Consider the following 19,768-nt stretch of genomic DNA (forward strand, 5'->3'; position numbering starts at 1 on the left):
ATTCTCTGTTTGTGGAGGCTGTCCCGTGCACTGTAGGACATTTACCAACCTTCCTGACCTCTACCCACCAGATGCGGGTAGCACCCCCTCCCGGAGGTGCGACAAGCAATGATGTCTCCAGACACTGCCAAGTGCCTCCTGGGGGCAGACTGGCCCCTAACAGAGAACCACTCATCGAGTACCCACAGGTCTCATGAGTACGAAAAAAGCCAACCAGCCTTTGGCTGTCACAGCGAAGCACACTGCATCTTCCTTTGCCACTGCTCCTTAAATGAGCTGCCTTCCTAAGAAATCTGACCATGGCTGGGTGCAGTGACTCATGCTTGTCATCCCAGCACTTTGGGAGGCCGAGGAAGGTGGATCACCTGAGGTCAGACGTTCGCGACCTGCCTGGTCACCATGGTGAAACCCCATCTCTACTAAAAATACAAAACTTAGCCGGGTGTGGTGGCACGCACCTATAATCCAGTTACTCAGGAGGCTGAGGCAGGAGAACCACTTGAACCCAAGAGGCAGAGGTTGCAGTGAGCTGAGAAGGTGCCACTGCACTCCAGCCTGGGAGACGGAGCAAGACTCCATCTCAAAAAAAAAAAAAGTTAATAGAAAACTGATCATGAAGATTGGAAAATAAAATTGACAGTCACTGCAGCCAGGACTTAGTAGGGAGGGGAAATATGATCTTCAGGAAGGTCTTCCCCTGTTCTAGCATAACAAGGCTCCCTCATCATCCCCGTTTAGCCCAGAGAAGCAGACCACGGTGCCCTCCCCAGACAACTGACCGCATTCCCTGGCCTGAGATGTTTACAACAGCTTTATCGATGAGATAAAAACACAGCTACGTTTAATGCTGGCATCCCACATTTTGCCCAAAGCACTTCTGTTTTTTTTTTTTTTAATTTGAATTCCCTTCATTTCCATATCATTCTTGAGATCAAAGAGTTCTGCTAAGAGGGGTTTCCTTTCATTTTGGAATGAGACACAGAGCCCTCACCACAGGATCAAGGAAGCCCCCTCCTAGAGGTAGGCAAGATGCTGAGATTGAAAATGGTTTGACCTAAAGAAGCCTTTGCAGTACAGGCCAGAGGTCTTCCCCAATACTGCACGTTCATCCAAGGTCAAATCGACCTCTGCTGGTCTTGATTATAAGCTTGAAATAGCTATGTTTGGTCATCGTACACTTGATTCAGTGAGTGGGGAGGGTACCCAAAGGCGGAATGATAACAGTCCTAACAGCTTGGACAGCTCCAGTCCTCATTCCTCCCTCCCACTGACTGCCCAGCTCCCTGTCTTATCAGCTCATTTTTCAGATGGGGAAACTGAGGCACCATAAGCCTGTTCCAGTCTGACAGCCTTTTCTGCCTGTGCCACAGCACACACTCCAGCTCCAGGAGCCCCCAGGGAGGTCCCCTCTGGCCAGCAAGCCCCCAGTGCACTCCAGAGGTATAAGGCAGATTTGAGCAGCTCTGTTCTGCAAACCGTCACTGAATCTGCCCTTGGGTTGGATTTCAGTGGCCGCTCCCAGGCTCTTTTCACTTGTTTCCTTAGAAAAGCGATCCTCCACCCCAACCACTCAGAAGCACCCAGATTGCCTATGGGCCTGGGAGTAAGAGCAGAGGGGATGGGCTCTAGAAAAGCCCCGGGGCCCAGGTCTGGGGCTCTGAGTCCCATCCTCCCTGACAAGGGACAGTGGGACCAAGATCCGGTGCCACCTAGTGGCTGCCTGCCTCTTCCAACATGCAAAAAGTGAGATAAAATGACGGGGGAAGGTGGACTCTGAGGAGGTGGGCCTGGTGTGACGATGGCTTCTGCCTGAGGTCATACTACTGGTCAGTCAGTTTCAAAGACTGGACCAGGATGGAGGTTATGACCCCTCATGAGGACTCCTGGAGGGACAGCTGTGACCCACATCTGTAGGGACAAGGCATCCCCCTCTAGGTCCCCACAGCCCTCAAAGGACAGCCCTTCCCGCTGCAGGGTATCTCCAGGGACATTCCCGGTGCAGAGCAGGGGCTGCCATGTTTAGCGTCTGGGCTGGGCCAGAGCCCATTTTTAGTCACTTCAAGGGGTCTTGAAGAAATCCAACCTCGTCCTCCATCCTAACTCCTCAGAAGGAGAACTAGGCCAGAAGAAGAACCAGGAGGTCTTGTCCACACCAGTCCAGTGTGATGCTTTCTGGAGGTGCTCAGGCCCACTCAGAGGAAATCCAGACAATCTTCATGTGCAAAATTCGGATGCCTGGAGCTTATTCCAGAGCCAGAACTGTAGCCCTGGGCAAAGGTTGGGCTCAAGCTAGGGGCAGCATCACAGCAATGGGAAAGCCTGGTTTTATGAGGTCTTCAAGCTGGTCCTCCTGGCCACTACTGGATGGTCCTAAGATGCTGGCTGCAGCATCCTGTAGCTATGGCAACCTTATTTGCTGCTGTTGCCCCTCCTTCTCCACCCCTGCTTGACTTACCCTTGCAAGGCAATGAGACCAGCCTCCTGCCTCCAGACCAGGCCCTTATGTAACATATTCTCTGCAGGTAGCAGGAGAATAAAGAAGACGGGACTCTTGCTCTCCTGCCCCAGTAGGCCTCTCAATATAAGTCAGTCCTGAGGACTCGCTCATCGGGCAAGGAGGCACCCACATGCACACATGAACACACATGTACACACACGTGCACTGCACCCCTTCCCCCGCACATCTCTGGGGACTCCCTACAAAGAGGGGAGAGGGAGATGGTCTGGAAGCAGGGAAACCTGCCCTGGGAGGAGGATGTTCTTGGATTCCTACCAGGCATTCAGGACCCCTTATGTAGGACCAATGTGATGAGGACTGTTCCCACCCTGCCAAATTCTCAAATTCACTCAGGTCAAGCCCAGTCACTTTCTTCAGTAAGATTCATGCTCCTCAGCCTGAGAGAGTGGCCCTGAGCAGAGAGATCTTCTCCAAAGCCTCAGCCTTAGTCCCAAAGTCCTGACTTCCAGCCCCTTTCCCCTGGGATGTGATGCCTCGGGCATCTGGGCCCCTCATCCAAGGGGTCTACCTGAAACCCCCAGACAAGATGCCCCTGGCCTCAGGCCTGCCCAGAATTGCTGGAGGAAGGGTGGGGCCTTCATTGTCTTCCCTGGCTCCCCATCTTACCAAGTGCCCAGAATTGGGGGAAGTGTGCCCCAGTCCACCCACAGGCAGGACTTAATTTCTTCTAGAGACTCTACCCTCTGGTTCAGGAGAGGTCTTGGCCCCACTGAGGTCATACACAGAGTGGAGCAGGCGGGGCTCCTGGGAGCCAGGAAGGCTGGGGAAGCATGAGTGTCTCTTGCATCCCTGGCTCTCTCCCCACATTCCCAGCTGAAGGCAGGCAGATTTAGGCAGAAAAGGAGGCTCTGTGAGCATCAGACACCAGCCACACCCATCCCGTGACCTCCTGGATCCTGTATGTCCCATCACCTGCAGCTGGTGGGTCACCAGGACGATTGTCTTCCCCCGACCATCTTCTTAATGTGCTCCTCAAAGACAGGCTTCCCCAAATGGGCATCCACAGCCTACAAGGGGTCGTCCAGTAGGTAGAGCTGATGGTCAGAGTAGACGGCGTGGGCCACGCTATTCCGCTGCCTCTGCTCCCTGGGGAAGTTGAGGCTCCATTCCCCAGTCTATGGACGGGGGGGCTATTATTACTATTATTACATTTGCCAATCTGCAACTATCATTTCTCTGTGGACAGGGGACAGTAGGGGCTATTACTATTACTACATTTGCCAATCTGCGACTATGAGACTCAGACTGTTCAGCACATCTTCCTCCCCTCAGCCCCTCCCACCTTCAATTTCCTCCCACCCTCCTGCTTCCTATGGCCCTGAGAGCCACAGTTTCTGCCCCAGGAGCAGAATCTCTGCTAACCATGCCACATATGAAGGATGCTAGAGCCATCCTTCAAAGCCCAATTCAAGTGCCACCCTCTCTTCCCTGATCCACCATCCTCTTGTGATCTCTGCCACCTTGGAACAATCCGAGCACAGTCTCCTGCCACCTGGCACATCCCTCCCTGGTACACTGTCATTTCTGTTCATTTCTTATAGCTCCTTCCAGGCTTGGGTATCTTAAGGGCAAACATGCACCCGAGCCATCTCTGTCCCCATGTTTTCCTGCATGCTGCAGGCATTTGGCACATATTTGCCCTCTGAACGTCATTTTGATGAATAGGGCAACCCTCTGTCCAGTCCACTTCCACAGAAAAAGAAGGCATTCCAGGTGGGTGGCACAGGCCAAGAGATGCTGAGCAGAGTAATTTGGCTGCACTGATCACTGACTCCTGCACTGATCACCTCCCTGCCACACCTGAGCCTCCTGGCCACAGGATGACATGGCCAGGGAAGAAAGGGTAACTGACAGGCCTCTTCCTGGGAACATACACGCTGGCCATGCCAGCCAGCAGGGACAGAGTTGGTGGGTAAGATGGGAAAGGCCAAACTACTGCTGGAGAGCTTACAGCCAGATTCCTAACACCAACTCCAATTCTCTTAATTCAGCACTGTGATGCCTGGGAAGGTTTCTGAGTGACCCAGCTGTCAGGCAGCTTCAGCTCCAGGCAACTGATGTTGATCTGGAGCTCAAAGTCTAAGTCCAAGACTCAATTCGACATTTAATAGCACTTAATACCTTGGGAGGGTCAATTCGCCTCTCTGGGCCTTTTTCTTTATCTATAAAATGGGGATATAATGCCAGGATCTCCCTAAATGGGTAGTTATGGGACTTAAATGAGGGTATGTACATAGCAATACACCAAACTAAGCAAAGAACCATAGGAAGCCATTCCTTTCCCTTTCCAGAGCTTAAAGATGATGGTCCAATCAATGGTGAATTGGATAAAGAAAACGTGATATACTTACACCATGGAATACTATGCAGCCATAAAAAAGAACGAGATCATGTAGCAGCATGGATGCAGCTGGACTTCATTATCCTAAGTAAATCCACACAGAGACAGGAAACCAAATCTCACTTGTTCTCATTTATAGTGGGAGCTAAATCTCAGGTATGCATAGACATAAAGACGGCAACGATAGGCACTGGGGATTCCAAAAGGAGGGAGGGCGAGAGGGTGCAGGGATGAACACTTCCCCTTGGGTACTATGTCCACTAGACGGTGAGCAGGAGCAGTAGAAACCCAAGCCTCAGCGTCACACAATGTGTCCCCGTAACAAACCTGCACCCCCTGAATCTAAGTTAAAATTAAAACTTGGAAAAATCACACATTTCAGAATTAGGGAGAGAATCGGTCTAGAAATGTCCAAGGTGATTATGGAATTAATCAGTTGTTAAATGTTCTTAGAGAACATATTTCTTCCCAAATTGCTCTCTGTACATTACGTACTGCGGTTATTACAAATAATACCTGCAATTTTCGTGTTGAAAACATTTACAATATACTCATTTAGTACTTTTGAGATATATAATGCATTAAAATGTATTACTGTCACCATTGTGTACAATAGATCACTAGCGCCTATTCCTCCTGTCTAATTGAAACTTTGTACTCTGGTCAACATCTCTTTTTTCCCCACACTCCCCTCTCCCCCAGCATCATATATCGAAACATAAAAGTGCACCCCAGAGACAGATGAAATTATGTCCATTTAAAAATAAAATAACGTTTAAAATATCGAGTAATTATAAGTTGAGCTTTGCTTTTATTTGATTAGATCATTCTGAGGACACTAACGGTGATAATATATCCCGAGAGCTCTGATGTCGATTAATAATGTCAGGGCTGATTCATTACATACTTGCTCATGATTTCAAGCAGTTTTGGGTACTCAGCCTAAAGCAAAATGGCTGGATTCCTGTTTCTCTAGTCAGGCCACATATGTCCTGTTGCAGAGAACCTCGGAACATATGCTCCTCTGCCCTGGGAATGAAGTGCCAATTCTGTCCTGTTCCCAGTGTGCAGTCGCAGGTCTGCAGAAGTTGCCTGTCCTGAATGCTTGGCTCAGGAAGAAGACAGTCAGCGTCTTTGTGGATCTGATGAATGTTTAATCAGAACTCATTAAACTCAGAACCCACTTAGCAGTCATTACCAACGGCATCGGCATCTGTAGGAGAGTGTGTACCAAACGCAAATGTGTCTCTTGCTTTAAAAGTTAATATTACCTTTTGCAATCAAACTTTTCTCCAAATAGTGTTTTTTTCTCACATTTCCATGAAAGATCCACGCCTGCTATGGAACATAGGCCAAAGTTCCATTGACTGCCAGCACCCCTTTGCGCAGGTGCATATGAAGCAACAGGACCAGAGAAGCTTCAGGAGCCAAGCCTTGAGGACTTTTCCCGAGTGCTCATTGCACCTGGCCACCCACTGATTTCATGAGCATCACTTACAAAGATGCAAAAGCATCAACAGAACGTCCTGTCCATGCACCAGAAAGCCCAACCATGCAGATGGAGACTCTCAGAGTCAAACACCTGCACAGGGCCAAGCAGGGAATGCTTAAAAAGAGGCAGTGGTGAGCCCTGCTGCAAACCGGAGAGCTTGGACTGCAGGGCTGCTCCCAGCGCACATGGCACCTGGGCCCAACTACAACAGGATGTCCTATGAGCAGACTCTTCACAAGAGGCTCCCCTTCCTCCAGGTGCATTGGCTGGATCCAACCTGCTCAGCTAGCTCCCGGGAGCAGGGCACAGCCTGCACGGCTCTTGGTGCTAGCCCCATCTTCAGGAAGCCGCCTTGACTCAGTTGCATCATTGGTGGCATGCAAGGATGCAGGCCTGATGGGGCAGGAGTTGCTAATTTGTCAAGAGGAGTCAAAGATCCAGTTGCATATGAAATCTCTGGACTTTAAAACATTCAGCAATCCACTTAAAACTGTGCATGGGCTCCAGTTTGCGACCCTGAGTACATACATTCATTTAAGATGACTCCTCATGGTGGGCATCCAATAGACAACGGTAGACATTCGTGGGGATGCAACGTTCAAAGCTATCAACAGAGGGGACACGTGGGGCAGGCCACCGTGCTCAGGACTGACACTCACGGGGCAGTGGCAGTGGGTCCAGGGGCAGAGAAGGAGAGTCGCCAAGGCAGCCAAAGGATGTGACGCCATTTCACCTCAGGAATTGCACAAGGGACAGAGAATTCAATTTGGAGAAAAGGCCATCATGATAACAATAGTCATCGTAGTATTTTTAATGTGTAGGGTATATTCCGTGCACTGAATTAAGTGTATGCTCAAAGTTTATCACCATGACTGGCCTTGAAAAGTTTCCTATAGCCAACTGTTTCTTACATAATCTCATTCAATCCACTCTCCTTAGCCCCATTTTACAGACAAGGAAACCAAGAGGTTGTTTGAGGCTCAGAGAGGTTAAGTTACCTGCCCAAAGCTAAACAGTGAGCATGTGGCAGAAATGGCTGGGGAACCCAGGCAGTCCAGAGTGCCCCCCTGCTTCCCCAGTGGCCGCAGTGAGGGGCCTGATCCTACCACTGTTGCATGGGAGTTAGATTCAATGTTATCTCAAAATTTCCCAAGGACAGAAGTTAAAAGGAGGCAAATTTCACTCCAATATACATCAAAACTCTCCAAAGAGGGACCTGGCTGTGACATGATGAGTTTCCCATCACTGGAGCTATCTGAGCAGAAGTTGGACCATCCCTTATGCAGTAGGATGCTATCAAGAGTATTCACATCATTAAGTGGAGAATTGAGCTGAGTCACCTCTGTGGCTCCCACTGACTCATCACGGAGGCACACACTCTCAGAATGTGGAGGAACCTCAAGAACTCACCCGATTCAACCCCCACCTCTGCCTCCATGAAGGGAAGGAGTTGTCATTCTTTCTATAGATGAGTCAACTGAGGCCAGAAGAAGTCACTCGTATTAAAACTTGTAAGACACATCCCCCCACCACCGTATTCTGTTATCCCCACTTCTTCAGAAGTACCCCGACCTCTTCCTGAAAAGAGGCAATCCCAGCTGCTCAAACTTCCCTTTAGCAACAGCAGAGGGAGAGAAAGAGGACTTAGCATTTTTTCCCCACAAAACTCATTCATGTGGGATGTGACTTAAAAACCATGGTGACATAGAGGTTTGCGAAAACCACAAATGGCTTGGCCATTTTCCCTGGGGTCACCCAACTAGAAGGAGTACAGAAGGTGCAAGGACCCAAGTCTCCTCTCTCTTTTACCCCAAGGTTTGCAGAAGCTGGGGGCACAAGCTGCTTTAGTTCACACATAAAATATATCTATAGTCACCGTGAGTTCCAGATGCCAAAGTCCTTCCTCACCAAGCTGCCTTGCTGGCATTTCTAAATCAGGGCAGCCCAAGTCATGGAGAAAACCATGGGTTTAAGGACCCATCTTTCCTTTGACCATGATAGAGCTTTAGGCAAGGAGGCAATCACCATTCAACACACTTCCTCAGAGGGCAAATTCAAGACTGTGTGAAAAACTCAGCCTCATCTGGCCGAGGGCCCTGGAGCTGCTGAGTGCATTAACCTCCCAGAAATGAACGTGAACCACACCCACAGTGTCCAGGGCAGCCTAGCCCATCCGCTGGGTCCACTGTTCTGATGGCACCACGCCTGGCCGGAAGGGAGCCATTTCATTGTCATGTTAATGTCCTATCTTCGCAGCACTTACCACACAGCTTACCTGTCCTAGGACAGCTGCAAGGAGAGGGCTCTTTCCACTTCCCACATTCCCACATATTCCCAAGATCTTCCCTTGCCGGAGAAACAGATGGGACACGGTCATTCTCTCCCACTTCTTAGACCAAACTGTGCTGGTCAGGCCAGGTGGAGACCAAGCGGTCACTGCAGGCTCTGGGGCATGGCAGCTGCAGCCACCCCACCCCTGCCCACATACACACAGCCTGGGAGGATGCAGGAATGTTAAGTCTTAATTAAGTGCTTTCCCTTGTGTGGCATAGCCAAGCACCCAGAGGGCTTCTAGAAGTCATGTAAGATCACTGATGTGAAGCAGCCTTGTGCTGGTCTGGGAGACACAGGCCCTGAAGATGAAGACTATTCTGTGTCCAGACTCCAGGAAAGCAAATCTAATGGGGCACGAAAGGCTGTACAACCCAGGGCGTCTAGGGTAGCTTTTGAAGTGTGGAGATCTAGAAGCTGTTCAAAAAAAAAATTTTTGTGTGGAATCCTCCACCGTAACAACGCAATCTGGAATTACTGAGAAGTTACACTATTCTAACATTCTAAGCTGCGGATTTATTAATTCAACCAACAAATCATTATTAGAGCTTGCTATGTGCCAGGCACTGTTCCAACCACCAGCAAGAACAGCAATGAACACAACAGGCAAAGGCCTGAGTCTGCCCTCATGGAGCTTACCTTGTAGTCACGGGGGGAGGGACAGGAAGCAAGACAAGTAAGTGAAATGAAGGGCAGGCACATCTATGCTCACAATGGAGAACACGAAAGCAGAGAAGAGACAAGGAGTGGACTGGGGGTTCGGGGGTGCCAGGAAAGCCATACTGGAAAGGTGGATGTCTTAGCTTGAGCTGTCCCAGAAACAGACCTTGAATCAAGGATTTGAATGAAAGTCACACGCACATTTGGAAGGTGCGGGAAATTCCAGGAGGGAAGAGGAAAAGTGATACAGGAAAGGGAAGGTGGCCCAAAAAGGGCAGCCTATTGGGTTAGCTCCCTAACAGAATATCCTACCCGGGAGGCAAATGGAACTCACCCCTGCAGGGAAACTGGAGGAAGCTCTGGGGAACTGAGTGTGGCTTTGTCCCGCCCAATGGCAGAAAGAGTTGGGGTACTGAGGGCCCGGCAGTCATTGAGGCCTGCTCTCTAGTCTGTGAAGATCTTTATGGAGGTATGCATAGCCCTCGGGCACAGATGCAGATGAGGCAGTTGGAAGATGGCCAGGAAACACTTAGAGGTCCAGGGCACATGGGCAGGAGCAGCATCTGCCACAGGTGACATTTGGGTAAGACCTGAAGGAGGTGAGGAAGGGTGCCATGGGGATATCTGGGGAGAATCACTGCAGGCGAACAGCCCGCGTGGAGACTGAGGTGGGAGCAGGACCACTCTTGTGTTCAAGCAGATATTGCAGTACTGCAGTTGGAGCATCTAAGAACATTCTCATGTAGGCCTGCTCCCTGTAATCCGTTAGGGCAAAGATGCCCAACATGGGGCCAAATATGGCTTTTTTCCCCACCCCAAGCTAGACCAGAAAGGGCCATCCCCTCTCTGCCACTCGCAACACATGAGAGTTGCTGCCCGTCATCAATAATTCCTTAGACAAGGTCTTTGCTGAATCCCAGGAAGCTTGGGATAAAGTAGTGATCCACGCAGATGCCTCCCTGCCTTTGTGGAGCCCATATGCATGTAAATGAAGTTGATTCTATTTAATTCCCCTAAAAGGGCTTCAAGAAACTGGGGCATTATGGAGACTTGGGGACAAAGAGACCACAGATGTGATCTAGTCTCACTAGGTACTTGGTTGCCCTTTGAGTCCTGTCTACTTCTTGGGGGCAAGGAAGAAGCCTTCTAGATTCATCCTTGTCTTTAGCAGAAAATCCATGAGGCCTGTATCCTCTGACGCTTCACCCGACAAACATTGCCAGCAACCTCCGAGCCAGGCGTTGGGCTTGGAGATAAGGACATAACTGTGAACAAAAAACCCTGACCCCATGGAGGATCCAGTCTAACGGAATTCAGGAGCTAAACTTGGAAAAATTTGGATGTGCTGAATGTCGAACATTTGAGGGCAGCACTTCGGCTGGAAATAATTATTAAAGAAAAAGGCAACAATCGTACCTAACATCAGTTGACACTAACTGTGGGCTTAGCATTTTTATGTGGTGTCTGAGTTCTCACAACCACCTTGTGAAATGGGTACTTCTATGAAATGCATGGCACAGGTAAAGAAACAGGCTCAGGGCGCTTCAGCAAGATGTCTGAAGTCAAGCAGCTAGTAAGTGGCTGGGCCTGGAACTAGGATTCCCCAGGTTCCAGAGGCAATACACTTCATCAGCGCCACACTGTATTGCCCCACTGTGACTTCAATTTATTCCACAAAGCATTGACTGCATCCTTGAGGCACGAATTCTGGAGTCACCGACATACTGAAAAGCACGTCAGTAAAACCATTTTGTGGCTAGACGGCAGTGTCCTTAGGGCACCGGGGGGGTTCATGGAGGCCTCTCGGAGGCAAATGGGAAGGCAGGGTGAGGGAAGTCTGGCGTTCTGCGGGGAGAGTGACAAGAAGGCAAAGTAGGCAGCATTCAGTGGGACTTAACTGAAATCTGAGCTCAATTGTACTCAGCCAACCAATAATTGTTTCCAATGAATACGTGGCAGTCAGCCTCGTCAGCTACAAGAGTACCATTCTCACACTGGTTATTGAGCTTGACATTGCATAATAAATGAGAACCTTTCCTTCTACAATGCTCGCACGGGGAAAGAGTGAGTCAACAAGGTGAGAGATTAAAATACTAGGCACAAGATTAATGTTGGGCCCTCTGCAGCTAAATCAACACTGCTACCCTGGGAGCGCACTGCTGAGTTCCCAGAGCAAGAAGCAGATGCACGCAGGAGATGCAGGAGGAGGCCAAACATTCCCTAAATCCACAGTGTTCCCTAAAATCTCCCTCCCTCAATCTTGAGGGAGGGAACAGCCAACAGACACTGGCTGGCTTGGCTGGCTTAGACCTTTAGATCTTGGCCGGATTGCTTGTTGATCTCCAGTTTGCTTTTTACCAGAGGAGTATTTCCCTGTGGTTAAGAGCCCAGACTCTGAAACCAGGTGCCCTGGGTGTGAAACCCTCCTCTGCCACTGCTAGCTAGTGACCTTGGACAAGCTATTTAACACTCTTGTGCCTCAGGCTTCTCAATCATCAAGTGGGGGCAGTTGTGATGCCTGGTTATTGGGTGGTAACGTGAGTTTATTATGTACCTGGTAAATAGTAGTGTTCAAAATTTTCAGTCATCATTATCTATCATAATATTCCAATGTGAAATTAAGAACCTATCTAGGCCAGGAGCAGTGGTTCATGCCCATAATCCCAGTGCTTGACCCAGGAGGCCAAGACAGGAGAATCACTTGAGGCCAGGAGTTCAAGCCCAGCCTGGGAATCAGCAAGAAAGAGGTTCTGAAATCTCTACAAAAAAATAAAATAAAATTTAACTTAAAAATTATCTCACTTTCCCCCGGTAAATTAAATAAAATTATGTGGGTGTGGTGATGCATACTTGTAGTCCCAGCTACTTGGGAGGCTGAGGTAGGAGGTCGCTTGAGCCCAGGAGTTTGAGGCTGCAGTGAGCTTTGACTGCATTACTGCACTCCAGCCTGGGAAACAGAGTAAGACCCTGTCTCACACTCATGAAAAAAGAACAAATATAAAAAGAGTTATGAAAGCTAGTCAGCTCAAGCCTAGTCACCTGGAGTGGACTGTTCATTCAAAATTGCAACTGACTCCAAGGGAAGCCCTGCAAATCAGAATGAATATAACCACCATCTTCTCCACGCTTGGAGAGGGGGCCTCCGACGTTCATATACATAGTTTTAAAATGTGGGGAATAATACAGGGACTCTGGTTAGAGATCCCATCACCACCTCCAGCTCCAACTGAACTGAATCAGACCTGGAGAAGGCCACAGCTATGCAATGCAAGGAGGAGGGCTGGAGGCCACACCTGTGCAACACAGCCACCTTCTCACCACAAAGCTTACGTGTGCAGAACCAATTTGGGGATGCCACTTTGCTCCTCTGGGCCAGTGGCTCCTTTGGCTGATGGAGTCCACTCACTGAATGCCTCCGACCGCTGTTTCTTAATAAATGTCTTTTCAGGTTCTGCACTTTCTTTGGGTCACTTTTCCTGCTGGCTTCATGTTCCCATGTCAAGGTGGCATTTGCTACAAGCAACACAATATCTCGGTCTTCTGGTTGGGTGATGTAAGATGGAGGGCTTTTATCTATGAGAATTTTCTAAGATTAACGAGATAAAATTAACTGAGCAGATGTCATGCATTTGCAAGAATCATCCCAATATATCTTCTACTAACCCCAAGTCATAATTTTGACCATTCTAACCCAGCACATCCAGGAAAGAGGTTCTGAAATTATTCCCCCAGGAGAAGCTGCAGTAGAAATAGTCCACTAGCTCATGCTATCTGGGACAGTTGCCTTTTAACCACAAGGCCTATGTGGGTCACCCACATTGGAGAATGCTGATCCCAGCTACATTTCGCCCTCGTGCTCAAGACAGTCAGTCTTGCCAGTCTTGGGGCAGTGGACTTCACTGCTTAGCACTAAATGCTTATGAAACCAAGGTCATGTGTTCAATCTCTGCTGTGTCCTCTTCCTAGCCCACCCAGCCCAGTTCAACAAAGCATTTGCTAAGCCCTGACCATGTGCCAGACTTTGGGCTGAACAGCAGAAGTGCAAATGTAAATATGGCACAGTTCCTGTCTTTGAAGAGATTATAGTCTGGAGGGAGATGAGAACATGCACAGATCATTTCTGTAAAATGTGATGAGGACTGTGACTGCAGAGAAGGGACACTGGCTTCTCATCCTCGAGGTCCATGCAGTTGGTGCTTGAGCTGAGTCTGTACAGGTGTTGTACAGGCAGAGATGAGAGAAGGGAAAGAAGGTGAGAGTGTTCTACCTGAGGGCCCAGCATGGGCAAAAGCAAGGAGCATGCAAAGGCATGGTTTGCTGGGGTGGCGTCATGAAACAAGCAATTCAGGATTAAGGGGATAGGAAGACAGGTGGACACAAAACTGAGAACCCATGGATGGAGAACCTGGAGGAGACAAGGGTTCAAGGATTTTGAGCAGGTGAGAATGAGTATTGGTAATCAGACCAATATTTTAACAGCTCTCTTAGGGTTGAGTACTATACGGACTTGAGTAGCATGTTAGAAAAAGAAGGGTTCGTTCATAAATCACTGCACTAATCAGATGAGAGGTAATGGAGGCCTCGATTGAAGGCAATGGCAGGAGGGACAGAGTGAAGGTTGAGAAGTCAAGAAATGCCATCCTTCATCTAGTTTAAGAAGCACCTTTATTTTTTTCTGATATCATAATACATGCAATTAATGGGATGGTGTTGATTCTTATGTTTTGTTCAAAAAGTGATAACTCAACAGCGCACCTTCCAATCCAACCTTACAATGGCGCCCCCTTACAATGGAGAGAATATCATAATCAGGAGTTGACTTAACAGGGTTCTTGACTGGTTGGATGTGTATGGTAAGGGAAAAGAGGAGTGCATGAACCAAGGATGCTTACACTGACTTGCGGATTTCTGGCTTGGGTGAATAAGATCATTCAATCAATTCATAGATGCTTGAACAAGTTTTGTGTTGACTCAAATGCCCTTATTCCCTTTCCTCTCCTCAGCTGAACTTTCAAAACACTTTATTTGCCCTTCTTGAATGTCACTTATATCCTTATCATGTATAGAAATCCTTGGAGTGCCCGGTCCCACACTGGAACGTAGGCTCTTCAGGATAAAGGCTCTCTCTTCCTTATATTTGCATTTTCCATGTCTTGTATATAGGAGGCACAAAGTACATCTTTGATGAGTGAATAAATGAATGAAGAAACTAAATAAGTGTATAAATTGGGGGCCCCACCATCCTCTTCATCACTTCCATCACCATGCCCATCAAACGACAAACTAGGTAAAGTGGGGATGACTCAGTACAAACCCAAATTCACTTGTGGAACACTTAGGATATATAGATTGTTTAGGGAATAGAGAGTCAGGAACATCTTCTTCAGGTACAGAGACTCTATCTCATCATTCCTACAAAGTCAGACAACCCGTAAAACTCTGCCTGCTCTATCCTTCATACACGTTTATTTATCTAACTTTGAATGGATGCCCGTCTCCCAGCGTCAACTCAACTAGTGACCCAGCTCTCCAGTATGTTGGTACAGCCTCTACATATCTGAGCATTTTCCCACCCTAAAATGAGATCTCTCTTCCTTACTCACCCAGGGTTAGTTACCTTCATTCTCCTTAGAGAGACATTGGCTTCAGCCATTGCTTTTACTGAGGAGGGCAAAATTTCAATGGCAAACTTTAATATATTAAACATGGCAATCACACTAAATGCCTGAAGAACAGAAGAGAAGTATGAGGGTTTAGAAGGAGAAGTCACCTTGGCTCTAAATCATTATGCACATGGGGATTAAACTTGCTGAGATTAGAAATGGTGGCATTGTCAGAATGCACAGAGGAACAAGGCTTTCATTTCATGGTTCAGAAACCATGAGTTGGCTGGTTGGGAGCAGCAGCATCTTAATCTATTTTGCTTTTGGATTTTCACCAAAATGGCGGCAAGCATATCCCCTTGTCTCTATTGATTCAGAAGGGAAAAGGTCTGAGGCAGGCCACTAACTGAATATACTCGGCAATCTCCATCCACACTGCATCCTCATTCGAACCTAGACTATTCACTTGAAGCCCATGCAGATTGTCCTAAGGCACCCCCTGCTCTCAGTTCTTTGGAGGCATCTGACCCTTTGGAGCTAAGCATCCATGTCCATGCTACACACCACACCATAGTCTCAGGAATGGAGGTGAAAGTTCCCGGAGGGACCTGCTTGCCCCTGGGGGAAGCTGGAGGGTGACCCCGGCTCTCCTGCTCCCAGGGCCTGGCCTCCATGCTCTGCCTCCCCATGCATTACACAAGGCCAGATTTGAGAGCCTTTGGTCAACTGCAGTTTCCCCCAAACCACCCCCCAAAAATTCACCTCTGTTCACTGGGGCCTTCCTTGCTGCACCCTGCCTAGTGAGTGGTTAATATTCTATAGCTCAATGAAAACAAGTCTTCTCCCTTCAGTTGGTGCTCTCCAGTTTCATCTTCTCGTCTGTCCAACTTGTAATTAGCAGCCTCTCCCTAGCCACCCATTTAAGAAATTAGTAATACAACTTTCTTCATCAAATCCTAAGTGATCCTGCCTGCTGTTAAGTGGGCCCCATGGACGGGGCCCCAGCTTCAACTAATCCTAGTCCCTTCATTAAGAGGATGATGAAGGACGCTTCCATCACATCTGGTCCTAAATACATCCTCAAAGGAAACTCAGGAAGCCCAGGCCTGGCTGACAAAGCACATGGGCTGCCTGATGTGACTGAGTACCCTGGGGCTGACCTACTCCCGACATGACCTAGCAGAGGAAGTGACTGCCATCAATTCTGCCTCCAAAGGACCCAGAGCTTTGCATTCAGGAAATTTGCTTTTGGCCTAGATTCACCTAAAACATCATGTTAGAAAATGTGAACTACACGTGCTCAATTTGGTTTCAAATTCATTTGCTTGATATGTTGCTGGAGAAAAAAGAAAATAGGTTTTGTTTTGTTTTTTTTTTGGTCTGGGATCAGAGAAAGCCACAATAATAGGGCAGTGTTGCATAGAGCCTTGGTGAATCCTTACCATTCAATCTGGCTTTGGGCTCACAGCTGGGCTGAAGGCCCTAGGGCAAGTGAGAGTAAACTGTGCGTGAGAGATTGCCTGCTGAAGAACCAGAGAAAATAAAAGCAACTCACCAAGAAACACAGGGCAGTCATGGGATTAAACACAGGGCAGTCACGGGCCCCATAAAGGATGGCTCAGCAAGACCATTCTGGCTTTGCAAACTTCACCTCCTTCCTCCCCCGGTGAGGTCCCTGATTTTAGGTGCAATTCTTCCTCTACAAACTTACCCATACTGGCTTATTTCCTTCTCTCTCTCTCTCTCATTTGTTTTCTTGCCTTTGTTGACTTTTCTCCAACTACCTGGTTTAATACTTAGCTGTGTTTTTTTTTCTTTATTTAAGCCAGGAATCATTTTCCCTCTAGCTCAGCATTTCTTTATCTTTAGATGTTGAAGCTCTTTGTAAAGAACTTGAACATCTCACATTCATCCCAATTTTCCCTCTAAGGCTTTCAATCCTCGTTTGCCTGGCCCAGATGAGAATCAGGCTAATAAGGACAGCTAACACTTGTATAGCACCTAAGAGCCTAAGACGGTTCTACGTGCGTTATATGAAATAACTGATTCAGTCCTCACAATAGCGCTGATTATCATCGTCCCATTTACAGATAACAAAACTGAGGCCAGAGAGGCTTAATGATTTGCTATAAGTCGTAGCTAGTAAAGAGCAGAGTCTGGATTTAAACAAGGCAGACCGGGTTCCTAAACCCAGACTCTGAGCCCAACAGCACCGCCTCTCCTAATACCTACACCTCCTCCCTCTGAGAAAATTTTCTAAACTCTCCTTCTTGTAGTGTAAATAAATAAAGCAGCCAACTGCTTGTTTGGTTTCTATTTCTTTTTTTTTTTTTTTCCCACACTTAAAATTGCATTCCAACATTAACTATGAACCCTGCCCAGCCATGGACATGGGAAGAATTGCTGCCAGGCTCTCCTGGGCCCCTTGTCAACCCACAGACTTGTTTTTAAAAGCTGGAGGTGGCTGGGTGCAGTGGTTCATGCCTGTACTCCCAGCACTTCGGGAGGCTGAGGCAGGAGGATCATCTGAGGTTGGGAGTTCGAGACAAGCCTGGCCAACATGGTGAAACCCCTGTCTCTACTAAAGATACAAAAAATTAGCCAGGTGTCGTGGCGTGCACCTGTAATCCCAGCCACTTGGGAGGCTGAGGCAGGAGAACTACTTGAACCGAGAGGCAGAGGTTGCAGTGAGTTGACACTGCACCATTGCACTCCAGCCTGGGTGACAGAATGAGACCCTGTCTCAGAAAAAAAAAAAGCTTGGAGTTGAAGTCACATCCTGTGGCCTGCCATGATTGGATGTTCCTAACACCTGTACTGAGAGAAGGTAGGGAGGGGCTTCACACCTGGGACTTGCAGGGGTCAGGGTGCAAAAGAGGCCTGATCCTGAGCCAGCTCTTACCACGGGTGCGATGAGCTTGCATCTCTGGAGGATGTGGCAGGAGAATGTCAGCACGATGGCTATGGAGGACATGAAGGGAGCCAGGGCACAGTTTCCGCTTTGAACAAATCCAGCTTTTTCCAGTAATTTTTCTTTCCCTTCTTTTTATATCTGCAAAATAGAAAACGGTCCAAGGTGGTCTCATTTTGCCTGTCAAATACTAGCATTATGAAATGTATTAGCGCTACCCCGTCCTCTTTCAAACGAGTGCTCACGAGTCCTGTTGTGAAGTTTAAATGAGAGGATGAGAGGAACCACAGAAAGCCCTGGGCACAAACCCAGCAGGTACTCGGAACTCGGTACCTGTCACCTGCTGTAACTGGATGGTGTCCAACGCCCCTTCCAGTCCTGACACTCTGTGTCAGGAGTCATAAACTTAGATGCCTACAGGGGCCAGGCAAGTACCATCAATGACAGGCGTGGGGCCAGAGGGGAGGGAAGACCAGAGCGGGGCTCTGGAGCACAGCAGAATGGAGAGGAGAATCAAAGGGGCAGCCCCTTCTCAGGGCAGGGGAGGCTGGCGCTACCATGAAATACATCAGGGACCTCTCCTAGGAGCCTGCTCCCCACCAATTGCAAGCACGGAAACAAAGGAAAATCTTGAGTTCCTTCAAGGGAAATTCCAGGCACTCAGCTAACCCTGAGAAGTAAATGAGCAACTTGATAAGCAAGAAGGTAATAGCCTGAAACAACAGCCAACTTAGAGTCACAAGAATGTTTGGTTCCCTTATAGAAACTAAAGATTATGTCTCAACATATGTCCCTGAGTTGTATTTCAGAAACCCGGACCCCCAGCCAATGGATTCGCTGGCACACAGACTTCAGACAAGGGGGAGCTGAGGACAGAGCTCTCACTGCAGTTTTGGTTCTAAATTTCTTCCTGAGGAACCTGAACGAGATCACGCCCACAGGCCGGATCCAACACTCTTTTCTGCTAACTCCAAATCTTTAGACAAAGCTTCCCTTCCTTAACCAGGTGCAAAGCGGAAAATCTTTAAATCTAACCCTGATTTATAGGCTGCCTGCTTCAGGATATCCCACCCTTTTAGGCCAAACCAACATATAACCTCCACATACTGAGTTACACTTTTGCCTCTAACTTTGCTTTTCTGAAATGTACCCCTGCCTTTAAAAACTCTTGCTTGCAAGTCACCGGGGAGGCTAGGTCTGAAGCATGAGCTGCCTGATTCTCCTTGATTGGCACGCGGCAAATAAATGCCCTCCTTTCTCCTGCGACAAAACCTCTGTGGATATTTGGCCTTACTGTGCCAGATGAGCAGACCCCAGTTTGGTCCAGTAACAACCAGACCATCAACCATTTCAAAGTCTGAGGTCCAGAGTTTTATTTATGTATTGATTTTTGAGACAGGGTATTGCTTCATCCCCCAGGCCAGAGTGCAATAATATAACATAGCTCACTGCAGCCTCGAACTCCCGGGCTCAAACAATCCTCCCACCTCAGCATCCTGAGTACCTAAGACCACAGGCACACACCACCACACCCAGATAATTTTTAAAAAATGTTTTTGCAGAGGTGGGATCGCCCTATGTTACCCAAGCTGGTCTTGAATATTTGGGTTCAAGCAATCCTCCCATGAGGTCCATATTTTTGTGAGACATCTCCCTAATTTTAAATATTGGGAACTAATTGAAATAACATTTTTAAAAACTATATGTAGGGGAGAAAGAAAACACATATGCTGGCCTGAAGGCACCTGCCTGGAGTCCCAAGAATAGCCACAAAATCTCAAGAGCATGCTCCCTTTCCTAAGTCCAGAATATGCCCACCTCTCTGCAATGCTCACAAATTACATTCGAGCCTCCTTCACCTGCTGTTTCTTGTCCTCAACCCCAATTCCAGCCTCCTCTGCAAAAGCCCTTT

General features: G+C 48.1%; 1 protein-coding gene across 1 annotated transcript in view; it reads right to left on the reverse strand.

Moving 5' to 3' along the window:
- ABCC12 (ATP binding cassette subfamily C member 12) overlaps positions 1-19,768 on the reverse strand; it is a 73,743-nt gene that overhangs the window by 38,999 nt on the left and 14,976 nt on the right. Inside the window, 9 exon segments of the mRNA XM_064382927.1 lie at positions 3,431-3,471; positions 3,474-3,604; positions 6,131-6,161; positions 6,164-6,254; positions 8,627-8,729; positions 12,673-12,775; positions 12,778-12,928; positions 14,960-15,067; positions 17,848-17,991. Of these exon segments, the coding sequence (XP_064238997.1) occupies positions 3,431-3,471; positions 3,474-3,604; positions 6,131-6,161; positions 6,164-6,254; positions 8,627-8,729; positions 12,673-12,775; positions 12,778-12,928; positions 14,960-15,067; positions 17,848-17,991 (903 nt within the window).

Source organism: Aotus nancymaae, unplaced genomic scaffold (assembly GCF_030222135.1).
Source record: "Aotus nancymaae isolate 86718 unplaced genomic scaffold, 86718_ANA_hifiasm-v0.15.2.pri h1tg000030l, whole genome shotgun sequence".
NCBI lineage: Eukaryota > Metazoa > Chordata > Mammalia > Primates > Aotidae > Aotus > Aotus nancymaae.